A 21,503-nucleotide genomic window follows, 5' to 3' on the forward strand; every position below is an offset into this window, starting at 1 on the left:
TTTGAAGATAAAGGTAACATTTAGAATATGTGTGAATGATTGTTATTGGTGTTGTCAAAACTTGAGCATATTATTAGGTTAGTGTGTCATCTACAAAAATAGGGCCATATCGAGTTAGAACAATATAGTTAAATGAGCACTTACAGTCTGTGAGGAATTAATCGTCATAGTATAATCATCCTCAGCAATTCCCCATTTCGGCTCTGAAGTAAAATTTCCTGACATTAGAGGTTTCCTTGCAGCTTGCCAGCTAAGAGTCGTGGACTGAACGTTTCTCCTGGTCAAATTGTTCAATATAGATATTTCACTAATGGGTGTTGGGAGATTATGTAATTTTGTGTTGGCAGTGCGGACTAAAGGCTTTTCTTTGCCTCTGTTCATAGATAGTTGTTTGTCTTCAACTTGTTCTATTAATTCATTCTTCTCAATTAGTGAATGAGGAGTTTCTGTAATACTTGGTGTCTTGTCTCCGTAATTAAGGTTATGTTCTTCTACACTGAAAAGAAAATAACAGTTGGTTTATGGACGTATTGTCTTTTGTGGTATAACACACAGTAGTTTGGGGAAGCTACTTTATGTATTTCTGTCTACACCCCTATACACATAACAAAACAAGGCTTATATTTGTGTGCGCCCACACAACCAGCCCCTTCCAAGTCTTGCTTAACTTAACCGTTTAAGTACCAACTTTGATGTGAGAGATGCGCAAAATATCTGCTAAAAATGCCAGTTTTGCTCACAGAGACTGTTCTTTTTTTGGCGCAATGTTTAACTAAACTTCAATTAACTGACTTCAGATCATTTGCCGGCAGTAGCTAAAGTGATTCATATTCCTCGACTTTGACCCTGGCATTTTTAGCTAATATTTTCACATACCAGTTTTTTAGTTGTGGCACGGTTCAAAAGGGCATTACAAGTAATCACTTCTTTAATATGAAATGGTTTGAGAATCCATCATAACGAAATATACTCACAGAGAGCATGTAGTAATGATTAGTTGAAAAAGAAGATACTTTAGGGGGAAAATGACATTTTTCTGAACATATGCATTTGTTCATTGTGCATATACACTGAAACCGAGTCTATGGCACTTTGGGGAAGAATTCATTTAGCCGTGTGGCAACCTCATGGCTTGTATGCATTTGCGGGTTAAGCTCCTAAAACTATTCAATTAGCCAAGTCGTTTATTGCAACGTAAAACAGGGCTTTTGCAGTGTGTCTATGCTGATTTCTGCTTGTGATCATAGGAGGTTTGAGCAGAAAATAGCAAAGGCAGCTGTATCATATTTGCCAGTTAAAGTGAAGTTTAAATCTGAATATGGCTCCTCCCCTTTATGTGACTGGCAGAGTTGGCCTTAGGCATAGGCAAACTAGGGCATTTTGAATATGATTTTGTATATTCCAAGCGGGACGGCGACGGGCACAATGTGTATAAGGTAAGGAGGTACTACTGTGTGGCATAACATGAATAAGGGACACTACATATCATGTAAAGTGAATGATGTACAATACTTTGTGACATAACTTGATGGGACAGAGCACCAAGATATCTAGTTACAGCTCTATGGGTGAGGGGTGATAGGTGCTTCTGGCAGGACAAATCGGGCAGTATTTATGGAGAACACACTGCCCAATCTGACGACTGATATATATGAAGATCAATTGATCTGCTCATATATCTGCCATTGTGTACCCGGTAGTCCAAGTTTTAGTGAAACCTAGCCCTGCTGGATAATTTAATTAGTACCTCAATTTTTTTGATGTACATATACCTCCCATCTGTCCCGCTTATCGCGGGAATGCCCCGGTTTTTTGGGGACATCACCACGTCCCGCGGTGGGGGGGGCAGTTGGGAGTCCCACTGTCACCCATGAATAGATGTCTATTCCTGCAGCCAGTGGGTCTGGGGGCATAGCCAGCAGCTCACGGAGCTGATGGGCATGCCCCCACAGCAGTGAAATGGGGTGTGGCCTCATGGCAGCACTGCGAGTGCAGACCACACCCCCTTCCAGCTAGGCCATGTCCCCAATTTGTTTTTACCAGTTTGTATTGCCGTGTTGCTACTGGTTTGTGGGACCCGGTAACCCCTTTTACATCGCACCACTTACCAGGTGGAACTGGCAAGAAACCGGCATGAATCCGGTAATTAGGTGCGATGTGAAAGGTTGTATAAGAGTGTCACTGAACTGCTCGCATGTACAGTATTTAGCTCTTAAAGGTAAGACACCCAGATACTTGCTATTACCCTCTGTTTACCCCTGTATTACCTTTATGTTCCTGCATAAACTCAGTGTTCATCCTGGGACTCTGTGTGGCCTAACAGTCACTAGTACAAAAAGTGTGTGCTGCATGTACTTTTTGTACTAAATCCATACCTCCCAACAGTCCCGATTTTAGCGGGACAGTCCCGATTTATCAGGGCCTGTCCCGCTGTCCCACCCGCGGCTGGCAGTGTCCCGCGGTGAGGGGAGGCTGTTGGGAGTCCCCCCTGTCGGCTGCAAAGCAGTGGGGAATAAACACTGTGCGCATGCGCACAGCATCTATTCCCGCAGCCAGGGGGCTGGGGGCATGGCTAGAGGCTCACAGAGCCTCCGGGTCATGCCCATAGGCGAATCTAGAATTATGGTAATGGGAGGTCCCAGATCTAGGCATAATAGGAGGGGGATCTTTGCGCGGCCTAGCCGCGTGCCAAAAATAGGGCTTAGCCTCATTGAAGGAGGCGTGGCATCACAAAAAGGGGTGTGGTATTACACTTTAGACCATACACAGTAATGCCCATTACACATTTTAGCAAACTCCGTAATACCCATTACACATAAAGCCACACGCCATAATGCCAATTACACATAAGGCCACACACCATAATGCCCATTACACATTGTGCCACACATCATGATGCCCATTACATACTATATAACAAACCGTAATGCCCATTACATATTTGCCAAATAAGTGCTGCTTACCTACGTGCTCATTGCTAGGAGGTTCTTGCTTGATGGCACCATAGTAACCATTACACATGATGCCGCACACCATAGTACCCATTACACATGATGCCACACACCATAGTACCCATTACACATGATGCCGCACACCATAGTAGCCATTACACATGATGGCGCACACCATAGTACCCATTACACATGATGCCGCACACCATAGTGTAATACCCTTCATGTACCTATGTATATATATCGCACTCTATGTGTTGTGAACTTAAGTTGTCAAGTGTTATGTGCTGGGGGATGTCACTTGATGGGGGCAACAAGGACTGTTCTGTGCCCAAATACTGATGGTGGAGGCACTTACGTGTAACATCTTAAAGTCCGGAACGAAGACAGCGTTACATTATGGAGGCACTGCTGAGATCCAAAGCCACCGAAATGGAAAGTTTAAGTAGACAGGATGTACAGGAGTGGATCCATAAACATGGGCTCGATATGGACTGTAGTTTTGGGATTGAAGGAAATTTCAGCAGCAGTTCCGATGAGGATATTATGGAGGAAGTGGATAAATTATATGGCATACAGCGACCCAAGTTAATTGATAAAAGGATCCGTGATGGGGGAGAAGAAGTGTGGGCCGTGCTAATCACCAACTTGAGTAAACTAGACCCCAACTTGATTCCAGCCCAGATCGCACTCTCCCATTCGCCAACCCAAAGGTGGAAATTCATATGGCCTGAAATGCCTCTGGAGCCGCTGAGAGAAGGCCACAGAGAACGTCAAGGGATCAACGCTGGGGATGGGATCAATGACAGGGATCCACTCCCTAGAAATAATACCAGACCAGATACAAATAGTGAGCAAGTGACAGAACCGGCTGTAGATACTGTAATGGATCGGGTAGTTAGCCAATTTGAGAGATGGCATTACGAAGGTGGTTACAGACGGTTGCGCATTTTTTCTGGTATACTCCCAGTACCCACTGGGGAAGAGAGTTACGAGGCCTGGAAAGAAGCTGCCTCTCAGCATTCGGAGGAATGGAGATGTCCTGAACATGTAAAGAAACAGCGGATTGTGGAAAGTCTCCGAGGACCGGCAATGGGCATCATTCAAGCCACAAGTAGAAGCAATAGTATGGCCACTCTAAGAGACTACTTTGATGCATTAGACTACTCATTTGGAACATTGGAAGATGTGGGAGACATATTGTCCCGATTAAATCATACTTACCAGGAACCCAGCGAAACGTTGACTACATATATTTATCGCATTGACAAAATTCTTTATAAGTTAATGGAAAAAGGGGGAGTGTTAGGAGCAGAGATAGATGAAAAAAGAATGAAGTACGTGCTGAGAGGAGCATTGACCACTAATCCTGTGGCACAGCGGCTGCGGTGCAGTATGTCCAAGGTGCCAGCGCCGACGCTTAGTGAACTGATCAAAGAGGTGAAACTGGAAGAAGTCCAAATTGAGAATCGAGACAAAAATTTAAAAAGAGTAAAAGTTATTTTACCGGCCCCTGAAGTACCACTTCCAGCTGATAAGTTATACAAGCTAATGGAAGAGCAGACTAAGAAATTGGATCAGCTTATTGCCATACAATCTCCTAGCCCCCGTGATATGCCCAGAGGACCCTCTGCGAGTCGGGGGAGAGGGTATAATCGACGATCTGACGATAGAGGGAACTATACTTGTTACAATTGTGGTCAACTGGGCCATCGCAGTTTTGAATGCCCTCACCGAGGGGGATACCCCAGAAGAGTAAATCATCCTGACTCTAGGGAGTCGGCACAGCCGGGAAACTCCCAAGGGACGCAGATGAACCCCGCATCGACTCCCAACTCATCGATGTAAATTCAATGGGGAGCACCCAGTGGTCTAGGTTGATGCACCATGGAATAGTTGGAGACGCCCCAATGGTCCCTGCGTTAATAAATGGCCAGTATTGCAAGGTGCTTTTGGACAGCGGATCACAGGTTTCGATAATCTTTGAGAGCTGGTATCGGCAACATCTGGCGAACTTACCTTTGAACCCCATTGATGGACTGGTGATATGGGGGTTAAGTCATCAAAAGTACCCCTATTTGGGATATGTTACTACTCACCTGCAGTTCCTGGACCATACGACCGATTCTCCTTCACCTCCTTTGCCCTTTCTAGCCCTGGTATGTCCGGATTCACCTTCGGGGCAAGAAGTCGTTTCTGTCATTATGGGGACTAATTCAAATTTATTCAAAACCTTGTCTGACTGGTGCCAGAAGCAAGATCAAATGATTTCACATGATTCCGAACGCGAGACTAAGTCGCTAAATTCCTTGGTGTCCCCGACGAATATGGCACCCCCCAGAAAGGATACGGATAAACCTCCCTCCTTTGACACCCGGATTCTTGAATGTTTTAAAGGCAGCGATATCTCCAATGAAGATCGAGAAAAACTAATCCGGGACATGAAACAAATTAAAGAAGTATATTCATTAAGTGATTGGGATCTAGGAACAGCTACGGGGGTGGAACACCGAATTAGAATGACGGACGAAATGCCGTTCCGAGAGAGGTCACGACGATTGGCCCCAGCTGATTTTGACGATGTGCGCCTTCATTTAAAATTCTTGCTTGAGAATCAAGTCATAGCTGAATCCCAACGTCCCTATGCATCACCCATAGTAGTCGCACGGAAAAAGAACGGTGATATAAGACTATGCATAGATTATCGAACTCTCAATAGTAGAACGATTGAAGATCAGTACACCGTACCTAAAGTGGAAGAAGCTTTGGACTGTCTTCAAGGGAGTCAATGGTTCTCCGTACTGGACTTACGATCAGGATATTACCAAATCCCGATGCATCCAGAGGATTGTGCTAAGACTGCATTTATTTGTCCGATCGGGTTCTTTGAATTTCTCAAAATGCCACAGGGTATCAAAGGGGCACCGGCGACTTTTCAACGAACTATGGAGAAGGTAGTAGGGGACATGTGTTACCGAGAAGTCTTAGTATACCTTGACGATGTCATAGTGTTCGGAAAGACCTTAGAAGAACATAACATCAGGTTAATGAAAGTACTGGACAGATTACATAATAAAGGATTGAAGCTGTCCATTGATAAATGTCGGCTGTGTCAGAACACCGTAAAATACTTGGGCCATGTTGTCAGTCGGGATGGAGTATCTACCGACCCCGATAAAATATCTGCTGTGAAAGATTGGCCGAAACCCCTGAAATTGAAAGACTTACGGTCATTTTTGGGTTTCAGTGGTTACTACAGACGATTTGTACCGCAATATTCTCAAGTCGCTCGCCCCCTGACTGAACTTACCAAAGGGTATCCCCCTGCGGGAGCTCCCCGATCTACTCTTGGAATGTATTATAAACCTCAAGAGGAATTTGGGCCACGTTGGACGGTTGAGTGTGACGAGGCCTTTCAACAACTAAAGCATCATCTGACCCACTCTCCTGTGTTGGCCTATGCCAACCCCAGCTTACCATATGAAGTACATATTGATGCTTCCATGGAGGGTATAGGAGGGGTTCTTTATCAATGGCAAGAGAAGACGCTCCGCCCCATTGCCTATATTAGTAGGAGCCTGTCTAAGAGTGAAAAGAACTATGCAGTCCATAAATTGGAATTTCTGGCTCTCAAGTGGGCGGTAGTGGATAAGTTCCATGATTATCTGTACGGAGTGAGTTTCACCGTCCATACAGACAACAATCCCCTAACGTATATCAATTCTACTGCTAAACTGGATGCTACTGGGCACCGATGGCTGGCGGCCCTATCCAACTACAACTTTACCTTGAAATATAAGCCCGGGATCAATAATACTGATGCAGATGCCTTATCTCGCATACCTCATGCCAGCCTTAGTAGCAAAAATGATGATTGGATAGAGGTACCCGCCCCGGATCTCCAAGGGTTGTGTCGTCAAGTGACTGTAATGCATCATCAAATGCCTGAAAGGGTTAGTTCTCTGGGGGCTTCTGGAACGTCATTACCGTTGATGTACTGTTGGATTACAAATGAAGAAATGAGAAATTTACCTAAATGGTCCAAGGAACAGTTACGTCAAGCACAGGATAACGACCTTGAGATAGGAAGTATGCTGCAGCAATTTCACCATCCGGCTAAGGCTGTACTACCCGAGTCAGTGACTCTAAAGTATAAGATATTATGTCGACAAAGAAAGAATTTGGTGGTGAGACAGGGACTGTTGTACCGGAGGACAAAACCTCCCAATGGTGTATTGAAAGAGCAGTTGGTCCTCCCTGCTGATCTCATACCTGTAGTGTTGAGGGCTCTTCATGATCAACATGGACACCTGGGATATGATAAAACCCAACATTTAATAGCTGAAAGAGTGTATTGGCCATTGATGAATAGGGACATTGAAGAGTATTGTCGTAAGTGCCGAAATTGCATTCTCAGGAAGACCTTACCCCAGCATGCTGCAAATCTGGTGAGCCTCCAAAGTTCAGGACCTATGGACTTAGTCTGCATAGATTTCCTTTCGTTCGAAAGTCCAAATGGGAGAGATACTAACATTCTGGTTGTGACCGATCATTTTACTAGATATGCCCAAGCCTTTGTGACAACAGATCAGAGGTCCATTACGGTGGCAAAAACTCTTTGGGAGAAATTCTTTGTGCATTATGGCTTACCCGCTCGCATTCACTCCGATAGGGGACCGGATTTCGAGAGTCATCTCATCAAAGAGCTATGCGAAATTTGTGGAATAAGAAAATCCCGCACCACTCCCTATCATCCACAAGGAGACCCGCAGCCGGAGCGGTTCAACCGCACTCTCTTAAACATGTTGGGAACATTGGATCAGCAACAGAAAATCCACTGGAACAAATACATCTGTCACCTAGTACATGCATACAACTGTACCCGAAACGACGCAACTGGTTTTTCCCCATATTTACTCATGTTTGGTAGAGAAGCCAGGCTCCCCATTGATATTAGTTTGGGCACCTCTCCTACGACTGTGAAAGCCCCGTCGCATTCAAAGTATGTTGCCAATTTGAGAAAGGAACTCAATTATGCTTATACGTTGGCCCAAGACTCCGCCCGGAAACAAAGTGAAAAAAATAAAGCACTGTATAATCAAAAAGTAAGGGAACAAGTATTGCTACCCGGAGATCGTGTCCTGCTTAAGAGACTGGGTTGCCCTCGCAAGCAGAAACTTGAGAATAGATGGAAAGACGTCCCTTATGTAGTGTTAAAACAGTTGCCCGGTATCCCAGTGTACCAGATTGTCCCTGAGGGTGAGAAAGGACCTCTACTGACATACCATCGTCAACACTTATTACCCATTACGCAAGACATTATATTTCCTCCCAGGGATAATCCAGTGAATGGTGAATTGGCCATAAATCAGGCCCCCATTACCTGTAGGAAAAAGAAAGTCAACTCTTCTGTGGGTCCAGACATGAAAGAGGCCAAAGAAGAGGAGCCCGACACCGAAATGGGGTATTTTTACAGAGAAGGAAGTACCGAACCGACTGCCAAATGGGAAATGGACTTCAATCTAATGGCCGATGCCGGAAGTTCAAATCTTAGGGAAGCAATCCAAGAGCCGGAACTTATCGATCACCATGTAGCCACTGAAGAGAGTTGGGGGAGCGAAACTGCACGCAGTAGTTACCAAAGTGAACCTCAATTAACCGCCAGGGAGCGAAGACCGCCAAGAATGTTAACCTATGATCAATTAGGGTGTCCTACAGTAGTAGATAGAGTAGTACACCCGCAAATTGTATATTCATGGCCATATTTTGGAGGTATAACTGTAAATTGTTGTTACTGTTAAATTGGAAAAGAATATAATACGTACTGTGTTATAAGGGGTGATTAATGGTAAATGGAGATCAAGTTGCCTTTGTGATGGAAAGAGCCAACTTGATCGCCAGGGGGAGAAATGTAATACCCTTCATGTACCTATGTATATATATCGCACTCTATGTGTTGTGAACTTAAGTTGTCAAGTGTTATGTGCTGGGGGATGTCACTTGATGGGGGCAACAAGGACTGTTCTGTGCCCAAATACTGATGGTGGAGGCACTTACGTGTAACATCTTAAAGTCCGGAACGAAGACAGCGTTACAATAGTACCCATTACACATGATGCCGCGCACCATAGTACCCATTACACATGATGCTGCACACATAATGTCCCTTACACATGATGCTGCACACATAATGTCCCTTACACATGATGCTGCACACATAGTGCCCCTTACACATGATGCTACACACATAATGCCCCTTACACATGATGCTGCACACATAATGCGCCTTACACATGATGCTGCACACCGTAATGCCCCTTACACATTAAGCCACACATTATGCGTAATGCCCCCACATACCGCCACTTGTAGCGTCCCTTAAGCAATGCCCCCAAAAGTGCCACTTACTGTAAATTTTTATATGAGCCTTCGCTGCACGGAGAGATGGAGAGCGGTGCAGCTGCTTCTATGGGGAGAGGAGCAGAGCGCAGACCGCAGTGCAGAGCACGCTCCCACTTCCCTCCTGGTGTCCCCTCTAGCCGAGTGGACATTTAAAATATTGTGCGCGCTGTTGTGCGTGACGTCGGGGGAGCACGCCGGTCACCGGCACCACATGATTAAAGGGGGGGTGGGCTGAGGTGAAAGTGGGGAGAAGAATTGGAGCGGAAGCTACAGGGGTGACAGTCATTGACAGCTGGGCAGAGAGCAGGGGGCTGCCCGGCTGTATTCAGAGCACTGCAGGTCACGGTTGTTTGAAATAATACTCCTTTCACAACAGAAAATGCAGGGATTTACCCGGGAATATGGTCCCAGGATCATGCAGGGACATTCCCAGGCTGACCCTTATACAGCAGCCTAGTCCCTGCATTTTCTGGTGTGAGGGGGAGAGACAACCACTCCCCTCTCCCTACCCCCCTTTAACCAACCAGCTATATCTTCGGAACCAACTGACCCATTTACATGAGACCAGTATCATATTGAAGAACTTTAGAGTTGGCTTCGAATGATTTTGGTCCCGTGAAACTGGGCTGTTTGGTTCCAGAGAAATCTGCCCACAAAGAACATAAACAGTCATGAAATTACATTTAAGAAATTAAAAAAAAAAAAACGGTTTAACCTCAATATCCCTGGAACCAATTAACCCATATGGATCCAGCCTGGTTTTAGATTGAAGGCCCAGCAATTTGGGTTCGACTGAGATCAACCTCGAGCTTCAGTGATGCTGAAGGGGGAACTGTCAGCCGTTGAACTGGGTGGGGGTCGGAATTAGCGGGTCCCATGTTATGCACCCTGTGAACCCCTGGACCACCCCCTGGATTCGCCTATGGTCATGCCCCCATAGCGTCAAAATGGGGGCATGGCCTCGCGGGAGAGCCGCTGTATAGGCCATGCCTCCGAAATTAGGCCACGCCCCGGAAAATTTTGCGCATCGACTGTGTCCCGCCTCCGGAAGCTTGAAAGTTGGGAGGTATGCTAAATCTCATCTCATCGCATTGCAAAACCTGTGTTGAGATGCGATATTGTATACAATATTGTATACAATAATTGAGACGTGTATGGGCACCTTCAGAAATCTCCAGTTTTTTAAGCAGCAATCCTTTACACTGCAAATTCAAACTGGTTAAACAGTATAAATGATTTCCGCTTTTTAAAAACTGGAGATTTCTTACCAAATCTCTCACTTTCTAAATCTATCATCCAATTAAATTTCACCCTTTTAGTTAAGTGTTATTTGTTGAAGCATTCACCTGGTCATTTGTGTTTATGTATCAATGGAGGTGTACTTCAACAAACCAGGTGAGTAATGAAAACTCCCAATGTAATGTTTAAATATTTGCTGCAAATATGGAGATTTAGATGTAAATCATTTCAAATTGGCAGTGTAATGTTTGTTTTGGATAAACAGAAGATAAACAAAATGCCTGTGATTGCTTCATTTGCAGTAAAAATGGCTATTTTTCCATCTCTCTATGGGGCAACCCTTCCTTCCCACCTTCATTGGATAACCTATGATATAATTTTCAGAGAGATAAAGGTCTAGACCAGGCATGTCCAAACTGTGGCACTCCAGCTGTTGTGAGGCTACATATCTCAGCATGCCTTGCTATAATTTTAGCATTCCCTAATGGCAAAACTGTGGCAAGGCATTATGGGACTTGTAGTTTCACAACAGCTGGAGGGCCATAGTTTGGACATGCCTGGTCTAGACACTTCATACAAAGTTTTTTACCCAAGAGGATCTATAACCTCTTTCCAAGAGATGGCCTTACGCTTTACATTACCGTCTAATCATAGATTTATATATTTCCAAGTCATACATTTCTTAAATAAAAATCTGGTAGCGGGAGCACAATTCCAATCTACAATTGTTCTATCACAAGTTAATACAATTGACTCACTACTGGTATACTTGCTCTCATATCCATTTAAATTACAATTCAACAGTTGTATGTTATTCATGCCCAATGGGACAGTCTTCTAGATAAATAAAAAAGTGATGTTCCATCTACTAGAAACATGGGAGATGTCGTTGGTCTTCAAGCTTTAACTAAGAAATCTCTAAAGGCCCATACACACTGGGCGACTTTGAGCTGAAAGTCGCTCAAAACACCCAGTTGAGTGGCTTTCAGCTCAAAGCCGCCTAGGTGATGAGCACTGCTGCGCACTCCCGCATCATCGCCAAGAAAGCCGTTCATCTGCTGGTTATACCAGCAGATGAGCGGCTTTCACGACGGCTTTGCATAGCTCTGCGCTATGCAAAGCCATCCTCCCCCCGCCGTCGGCGCGGGGCATAGATGCCCAGTGTGTATGGACCTTTACATCAGCTTATTTTCAAGAAGTCTATATCAGGACAGTTCATAGAGCGTATATTACCCATACTGAAGAAGACATATGGTAGCTGAAGAGCAAGAACACTGCCTTAAATGTGGAATGACTCAAGCAGAACTTCCTCACTGTATGTGGAATTGTTATAAATTGAGAAAATTCTGGTATAAAGTCCTTATGTATGCCTCTAACATGTTCAATACTACTCTTTCTTTTGATCCGGCTGCTCACATGGGACTTAACTTTCACTCTTGGCCTATGGAAAATATCAAAAAGTGTTCACTTCCGGGGGGGCGTGGCCTGGCAGCCGAGCAGACAGGACGCTCACACAGAAAGCTCCCTAGCCCAGACACCTAAAATTGCCTTAAATACCCCTTTCCCCTCCCTGCCCGTCACCCATCCTAAACCCAGCGTCACCTACTTGTCCCCTGAAGCCGGTGGGACCCTGCCGCGGAGCCGGGGAGCACTTATAAGTGCTCCTGCAGGTTGCGGCCTTCCCGCCGAGCTGAAGCCGGGACCTCAATTTCTGCGTCCACACACATCCCGCAGCGTCTGGAGAGGCACGGGACGTACTCCGGAGCATCGGCGGCGTTGGGACCGCTCCCTGACAGCTGATCCCCGCACCTAGACCAGGTGAGCAGACGGGGACCCCACACAGCAGCCAAACAGTTTTCCCGACGCACGGAGGCCGGAGCAGGACCGCGCGCTGACGGCCGAGCAACAGCGCGCTGCACAGCAGGGGACACTGCTATTGTAGCACCCCCAGCAGCCCACCTGAGGTCACACCACACCCTGCCTCCCGACATCGCCGCGCTGGTAGCGCTGGGGGAGAGGTAAGGGGAAGGAAGAAATCCTCCAGCGGCGGCCATCTTAGATGCAGGGAACACAGTCTCCCTGCTGCACTCAGTCCCCACACACAGCCGCTCCTCCTGCTGAAGCCCATTAAGTGGGCACTTATAATTAACCCTCTCCCTCACTGAGCCCTCCTATAGCCCACTCTGTTACAGTTACAAACTGGTACTCCCACAGATACCCGGCAGTGGGTTACTTTATATACAGACGCACTGTATAAGGCCTATTAGATCATCTGGGCACTACCTAAGCTGGTAATTGTTCACTTGCTGCAGCCCATAATATTCCTCCTCCTCCGGGGGCCTTGCTAGTCCTCTTCACACTGTGCCGCATCGCACCCTGCTTCCCCTGCTCTGAAGTACACAACCTCCTGACGGCACTGGGGCACCTGGACCCCTTGTATTACCCCCATCGGGTGCTGAGACAGTTTCCTCCCCCTCTGGAGACATCAACTACCTGGGCCCCATTCAGCTCATTCTGCACCCACCTCTCCACCCCGAGCCCCCCCCTGCCAGAGCCGATCATCGGAGCTTAATGTGACCGTCGCCACTCCACGGCTGCCACTCCGTGACAACTGCAATCTACCTACCCCTATGTGAAGTCATAACTGTTACATGAGCCCCCACGGTGCCTGATCTCTGCTATTTCTTTACCTATATAAAGAGTGCCTGCTACCAACATGCCTCCGAAGAGACCCAGAGAGGTAGTCCCCACCAAGATCAATTTGCCTGCTAGAAAAACCTCTCAAACCCCCCAGTCGCATCCAAGCCCCTCGCCACAAGGACTCACCCACCTGGGTGCCCAACCAGAGCCCGGTCCTCCCTCTGGAATGGCGGGTATAGATGCTGAATCGGACGAACCAGTGACCGTGAAGTCCCTCTGCCAAGTCTTCTCAGCGTTCCAAGCTGAATTGGCCAGAGATCTCAAACTCGCCATTCGTGAGGTTAAAACTGAACTGGTTGCGATTGGCGACAGAACAGACCACTTGGAGAAGAAAATGGAGGAATTGGTCACATCCCACAACGCTCTCGTGTCCTCCTATGATCGCCAGCAACTTGAGATGGACCAATTCAAAACCAAACTAGCCGATCTGGAGGACAGATCCAGACGGAACAATATTAAAATCAGGGGCATCCCAGAATCGGTCACCAACGCTGAGCTTGAAGGCTATGCCACAGCACTGTTCCGTCGACTCCTCCCCTCTGTTGACCCCAAAGACCTCCTTATTGATCGCATTCACCGCCTACCACGACCCAAAACGATTTCAGCCGACCTTCCCAAGGACACACTGCTCCGGGTCCACTTCTTTACGGTGAAAGAGCGCCTACTGAAGGCGGCCCGCGACGCTAAAACCAAAGACACACTAGGAGGCCTCCAAGTGTTCCAAGACCTCTCCCCAGCAACACTGGCCAGCAGGAGGTCGTTTGCCCCTATTACCCTGGCACTACGCAACCATGAGATCCGGTACCGGTGGGGGTTCCCGGTGAAATTGATCATCACACATGAAGACACCACCTATACAATATCGTCTTTAGATGCCGGGATAAAACTTCTGTTAGAATGGGACATCTCCATCACTGCCCCCCAGGGGCAGAAGCGCCCACAACCACTCCGCCAGGACTGGACCGACACCTGATGTCCCCCCCCCGACTACAACCATCCCTACCTAATGATGGACTCCCCACGCCTCTAGACCACCACCTCCCCACTGCGGGTTGAGGCTTCAATGATAAGTATCAGCTTTAATTATTACTAACGATGATGGTCTAGGAGGCCTCGGGACTATGCTGCCTACGGTTTGTAGCAGCAAATGTTAGTCTGTTTAAGATGTTGTTTTTTCTTTTTTCCTCTTTTCCTAACAGTTTAATGCTCCCCACTGGTTGGGGACCCCTTTATCTCCCTTTCTCCCGCAATTTTGTTAGGAACTAACCAATGTTATAACGTATTTTCCCCCCCTGTGCAACTCAGGTGGACTGTTAATACTTATACTCTATATTTAATGTTGTGTTTAGTTAGAATTGTTGTCACTGGAGGGGTGGCCAATCTACCCCCGCCTTCTACCTGGAGACGCCGGGCCACCACCCCCCCAACCTCTCCACATACTACTGCATGAAAATGTTTCTCCTTTCCCCTGCAGTAGTTATGCGGGTCCTAGTTACTGGACCCTTTTGTTTTTTCCTATCCCTATTTTTTCCCCCTTACCTACATACTGTCCTTCCCAATTACCTCCCCCCCCCCACCCCCCCGGACTGCACTCATCTTATTTATCCACTTTTCACACCCCTCCTATGTGGATGTACCTTTAGCCTCTCTGCATTACCTAACACCCTGCCATGCCTAAGTTGATCTCCTTAAATGTTAAAGGGTTGAACTCCCCACACAAACGCAGACTGGCACTGACATACCTCCATAAACAGAAAGCGGACATCGTGGCCCTTCAGGAGACCCACTTTGCCTCGCCCCGTCCCCCCACATTTAGGGACCCTAATTACCCGACCGCTTTCTACGCCAACGGCCCCTTCAAACGTAATGGTGTTGCCATTCTGTTTAACCGACACACCCCCTTCACTTGCCATTCTCAGACATCTGATAAAAACGGCAGATATCTGATTATAACAGGCCTCTTAGAGGACAGACTCACGACGATAGTCTCCATTTATGCCCCCAACACGAACCAAGTGGCCTTCCTCCGTAAACTCTTTACTCTCATACAAAAGAACGCAAAAGGCTCTCTGATACTGCTGGGAGACTTTAATCTAGCACTTGACCCCCGACTGGATAAATCCCAACTCCCCTCCAGCCACCAATCTCACTCGGACAACCAATCATTAGCCCTCCGTAACCTCCTCTCAGAGTTTGACTTGTATGATACTTGGAGAACTACCTACCCCACAGGTCGGGAATACACGTTCCACTCCCAAGTCCACAACACCTACTCGAGAATTGACTATATTCTGTGTGATAAGTGGTCCCTCCAACACTCAGTAGGAGTTGATATTCTCCCCATCACGTGGTCTGATCATGCCCCTGTTGTGTGGCAATGGAACTTCCAACCCTCCAGAATTCCCCCAAGGCCCTGGCGACTGTTCCCCCACCTATTATCAAACCCCACGGCTAAAAGCACCATTCTAAAAACAATGGAACTATACATGTCCGACAACAAAACGTCAGACACATCGGTGACTAACCACTGGTGCGCCTTCAAGGCGGTCACAAGAGGGGCAGCTATCCAGGCTGGAGCAACTCTGAAACGGAACGCCATCGCAACCCAAAAAGCCCTAGAGGCTAAACTAGTAGAACTTAACACAAGAAACAAGGTGACCCCCTCTAACCCCTTGAAGGCAGAGTTGGCTTCAATACGGAGCCAACTACAGAAAATGCTTCTGGCCCGCACCCAAGCGGCTTTAAACAGAGTGAGACATAAGTTCTACCTCGCTAGCAACAGATCGGGCAGAATGCTAGCCCGGAAACTACGCGCCCAGCAAGCTAGAAATCGCATAAAATATATTATATCCCCTAGCAATGTGAAAATCCATAACCCTAAAGACATCGCAAACCAGTTCGCAGAGTACTACGCCAAATTATACAACCTGTCTACGGACCCTTCCACACCGCAGCCCACCCCCCCATCTATCCACAGCTTCCTCGAAAACCTACACCTTCCCTCACTCTCTCAGGATCAATTAGACCTATTAAACGCCCCCTGGTCCCGCCTGGAGGTCCAGTCGGTTATTAAGTCACTCCCGTGTAATAAAGCCCCTGGCCCGGATGGGTTCATTACTGATTTTTATAAAACCTTCAGTGACTTGCTAACACCCTACCTTACTGACCTGTTCAACGAACTCTCCTCACTAGGTCACGCCCCCCCTGAACTGTTAGAGGCCAGAATCGTTACCATCCCGAAACCCGGCAAGAACCCTGCCCTGTGCCAAAATTATCGTCCTATAGCCCTGTTGAATAGCGATATCAAGATCTTCGCCAAACTAATGGCATCCCGAATCAACCTCTACCTACCCTTGCTGATACACCCGGACCAGACGGGGTTTGTCCCAGGACGTCAGGCCCCGGACAATACAAGGAGAGTTTTTAATTTGATAGACTCTCTATCTGCTAAACAAGATCTCCTTCTCGTCTCATTAGATGCCGAAAAGGCATTCGACCGCCTCAATTGGCAATACATGCGGGAAGTCTTATCACGCTTCGGTTTCAAAGACCGGATATTATCATCAATTATGTCATTATATAGCTCCCCCTCGGCCCGAGTGTTCAGCAATGGCTTTCTGTCCTCCCCCTTTAATATCACCAACGGCACAAGGCAGGGCTGCCCTCTCTCACCCCTAATATTTGTCCTCTCCATTGAACCATTAGCTACGGCCATTCGCAATAACCCTAACATCCCAGGTCTCCAGGTAGGCCCCAACAAGCATAAACTCAGCCTATTCGCAGACGACGTGCTACTTTTCGTGACAGACCCCATCCACACGCTCCCACACATCCACGAGATGCTAGCTGCTTACAGCGCCGCATCCTACTATAAGCTCAATACATCCAAGACTGATGCACTACCGATTAATCTCACTGGCCATCTTCCCCGACTGAAAGCCACTTACACCTATAATTGGCAAACTACCTCTATAAAATACTTAGGTATTCACATCCCCCCTAACATGACTTCGGTATTCGAAGTTAATCTTTCTCCCCTCCTAATTTCCCTCACATCACTATCCAGATCTTGGTCGGCGTACGAAATCTCATGGATGGGTAGGATGGCGGCATTTAAAATGTCGCTCCTACCCAAACTAATGTATCTGTTCCGCACTATCCCATATGTGTTCCCTAAAAAGTATCTACAACAGGCCACTTCTATCCTGACAAAATACATTTGGTCATCCAAACCCCCCGCTATGGCCCGCTCCAAAATGGTAATTCCAAGAGCATATGGGGGGCTAGACCTCCCAGACTTGGCTCAATACCAGGTTGCCTGCTTACTCGCCCCATCTAAACACTATTTTGAAAATCCTACCCACAGGGCCTGGGTGGACATTGAACAATGTCACTCCCCCAATATCCCTATTAGCGATCTCCTTAAGATCCCAAATCACATAAGGCCCCCACTACCTACCCTTCTCCCAACGACGTCCGCTACCCTGCACGCATGGGACCAACTATTGTCCTCCCTTCGCGCCACTACCTCCCTTATTACCTTCCTCCCCATCACTACCCTGGCGAGACTAATACCTAACCTTAACCTGTCCCTCTGGAAACAGAACGGGATCACAACCTTAGGAGACATAGTTGACACTAACTCAATCCGACCCTTTCCCTTTCTTCAGGAAACATACTCCCTCCCCCCTCACGAGTACCTCCACTATCTCCAGGTGGCACACTGGTGGAACTCCCATTTCACCAAACGCCCTACACTAGACCCCCGACATCAGACGATCCTTTCCCGACCTTCCCAGCCTCTCTCCAAAGGGGACATCTCCTTTTGGTACGACACACTCATAACCCCTGCAGAGTTTACTAAAACCTCAGCCCATAAGAAATGGGAATCGGATCTGGGCGTCCAACTCTCCTGCCCCCAATGGCGTAAGATATTCTTATCTTCTTACACAATGTCCCGCTGCCTTAACCACTCGGAGATGCACATCAAATTGATAAATCGGCTCTACCTCACCCCAGACCGCCTCCATACCTTCTGGCCTACGTGCTCCAATATGTGCTGGCGACAATGCGGGAATATAGGCACCATCTACCATATTTTCTGGTCCTGCCGCAAGCTCAGGGCATATTGGGGTGAGGTCTTCGGCCTCATTTCTGAAGTGATCCATCTAACCCTTTCCCCTGACCCACTATTAGCGCTATTCCACGTATACCCACAAGACCTCCCGATTGGAAAGACATATGTCCTCGGACACATTCTCATAGCGGCAAGGGCAAACCTAGCTCAACACTGGAAGCAGCCTTCTCCCCCCCCCTTCCCTCAGGTTATACTAAAAATAAATCACCATTTTCTCATGGAGACCGGCTTCCAACCCCACTCCCCCAATCCCCCCTCGCCCCACCCTAAATGGGCTCCCTGGCACACTTATGCAACTGAAAGGGAGGGTACCAGACTTTTCCCCTCAGGCATGCCCGGACAATCAACTACCTTCAGCCTGAATGAGCTCCCCGATCCAGATGCAGAACCCCCCTCACCCCAATCCTCTGTCTAAGTGATACTCTCCTACCCTAGGCTAACTTTATAATAGCCTCCATATTTATATGCCTATGTACAGCTCGCTCTGCGCAGTGACCTAATGTGTTTTATATGAACAATGTATAATACCCAATGTGTAAAGTGTTACCGTTTTGTATTCTCCTCACCCCCGATTGCAGTCCCCCCCCCCCCTAATGTTTCCCCTTCTTTCATTTCTGTACCCCATATACAAATATGTGTCAATAAAAATTTATTGATGGAAAAAAAAAAAGTGTTCACTTCCTTTGCTTATTTCTGTAATTACGTTGGCTAGAAAGTGTATTTTGTTAAATTGGACAAAAAAAACAGCATCTCAACTGACAACGGTTAAACAAAAACTCTTGCGTATCTCCTTTTTCAAATGGAAATATACAAGACTTGACCTTAGCAAAGGAATAACACAGTTTTTTCAGAAATGGCACTTATTTATTACCACGTTAGACGAATCAACAAATCTCACTTCCATCAACATATGAACAATCCCGCCAATATCAATCCTGCCCAGTGGGAGCCGTTGTGATCAGAAGTGATAGTCTATGGTAACTTTAAAGTATATCAGATGCTGTTTTCAATCGGAAATAAAATGTATATCACCCAGGACATACTACCTACCCTCCCCCCTCCTTCCCCACCCCCACTGTCTGTCTTTAGTATTTGAAGGTCTGTTTGTCTGTCTTTATTGCACAGTATTGTGTTATTGTATGTAGCTGTCATTCTTATGTTATCTCGATGCTCGATGTCATGTCATTCTTATGTGATCTATAGGAGATCATTGGTTTTTGTATACATTTTATCATGATCGAACCTTTGTAATAGGTAATATATAGTGTAGCATAATTGGAGTGTAATCTCTATAATGTTGATTTGCTCACATGAAGAACATCACCAATGTATGTCCTTATTTTTTCCTAAAATGTAACAAAAATATGTTAAAAAAAATTGTTAGTAATAAGGTAAGTGCCTCCCTGAAATCCTGCCACCTGTGCGCTGCTGCGAATGCCATCACAGCTTCTGAAAAGGGTAATATTAATTCTACCATAGAATTAATTCCTCCCAACTCTCCCGTGTGTAGCACCGCATAAGCTGAGATTTACTCGGTGCTGCAATGGCTGTGGGGAGATCGGGACTGCTGATAATGTCAGCTTCCCTCCCAACCAACGGCCGGGAGCCACCTGCATTTTCTGGGGCACTACTTCTGTTGGTGTGCTGCCCAGATGTGGCCACGGGCTGTCAATCAGTCAACAGACGGTCTGCAATCATAGGCTGTCACAGGCTGGGCTTGCATGGAGGGCTCACGCATACGCACTCTGGGCCGTGCACATGAGTGGTCCTCCAAAAATCACCAAGGCTGCCTGCAATTAAATCTGAATCCTCCCCTAAGGGTATTGTAATGTGAAGAGCACAAAAAATAGAAGGTTGTAGAGTTGCACTGAACAAAGGCCCTCATTCTAGTTGCATCGGTACCCGGCGTGTTTGCACGGGTGGCCGATGATTAAGGTCTGCTCATGCGCATATTCTCATATGCACATGTGCAGGGCTTCTGTGTGGGTGCCTTCGCTGTCTTGCATAGTCGTCGCTCCCACAGTGGGAGCAGGACGGAGGGGGGCAGGGGGCGTTTACATGCGAATGCCCTGCATTTACTGGGTGTACCAACAAAAGCGCCTGCTGGGGGCGGGCGGCTGACATTACAGGGCGTCATCCACCTGCCCAGTTCTCGGACCCAGACTTCACAAGTCTAAAGCCCAGACTGACTTAGATTTGCAAGAAGTGTGCTCACTGTGTAAGACAGCAGTACATATGGCACTTTCTCTCTAGTAAGGAAGTTTGGAACCTGTGTGAAAAAAAAATAGATTTTTACAAGAAAAAGCTAAATTGTAAATGTCTGTAGTTACAATGCTGGTTGTTTTATAGGGTTCAGTATGATTTACATACAGTCAATACCGACAGAAATAGATCGACAGTCAAAATACAGACAAGGTCAAAATACCGACATGGTCAAAATACGTACATCTAAAATACAGACAGGTCAAAAATTAGACACAAGTTTTTCATATTTTTGGGGGTCTTTATGTTGACATAGGTCGACATGAGCCCCGTGCTTCGGGCACGGTGCCTCGCTGCGCTCAGCACACTATTATATTCCCCCTCCATGTCCCCCGGGATGGTAAAGTATGTACAAGTTGGTTTCAATGAAAAAAATCATTTTGGTATTTTGCCATTGTCGGTATTTTGACCATCAGTTAATGGTTCTCGGTATTTTGATTGTAGGTAAATTGACCGCCTCCCGTATTATACGGTATAACATACAGTATGTTTAGTGAAGAAAACTGTATGAAACAAAAATGTACTTTTTGTCATAAGAATCGCAAGAACGAAACAGAAGCTTAAGGTGAGATTTAATAGGATGAGAGATTCAGAAAGTGAGATATTTGGTATGAAATCTCCAGGGTTTTTTTACGCGGCAATTATTTACACTGCAAAATCAAACTGTGCAGTGTAAAGGATTGCCGTTTTAAAAAACCTGGAGATTTCTTACCAAATCTCTCACTTTCTGAATCTCTCATCCTATTACATTTCCCCCTGAGTCAGTGGCGTAACTATAAAATCAACGCCCCCCCCCCAACTCCCTAGCCTAG

The 21,503-nt window shown here is 46.6% G+C and overlaps 1 protein-coding gene and 1 long non-coding RNA gene across 2 annotated transcripts in view; one reads left to right on the forward strand and one right to left on the reverse strand.

Moving 5' to 3' along the window:
* ST6GALNAC1 (ST6 N-acetylgalactosaminide alpha-2,6-sialyltransferase 1) overlaps positions 1-466 on the reverse strand; it is a 54,032-nt gene extending 53,566 nt beyond the window's left edge. The window contains exon 1 of the mRNA XM_083145502.1: positions 145-466. Coding sequence (XP_083001628.1) covers positions 145-381 — 237 coding nt within the window. The 5' untranslated portion in view covers positions 382-466. The remainder of the gene's footprint in view (positions 1-144) is intronic.
* LOC146007126 (uncharacterized) overlaps positions 1-21,503 on the forward strand; it is an 83,054-nt gene that overhangs the window by 13,751 nt on the left and 47,800 nt on the right. The window lies entirely within an intron of this gene.

The sequence above is a fragment of the Crinia signifera genome, chromosome 6 (assembly GCF_055691185.1).
Source record: "Crinia signifera chromosome 6, ASM5569118v1, whole genome shotgun sequence".
NCBI lineage: Eukaryota > Metazoa > Chordata > Amphibia > Anura > Myobatrachidae > Crinia > Crinia signifera.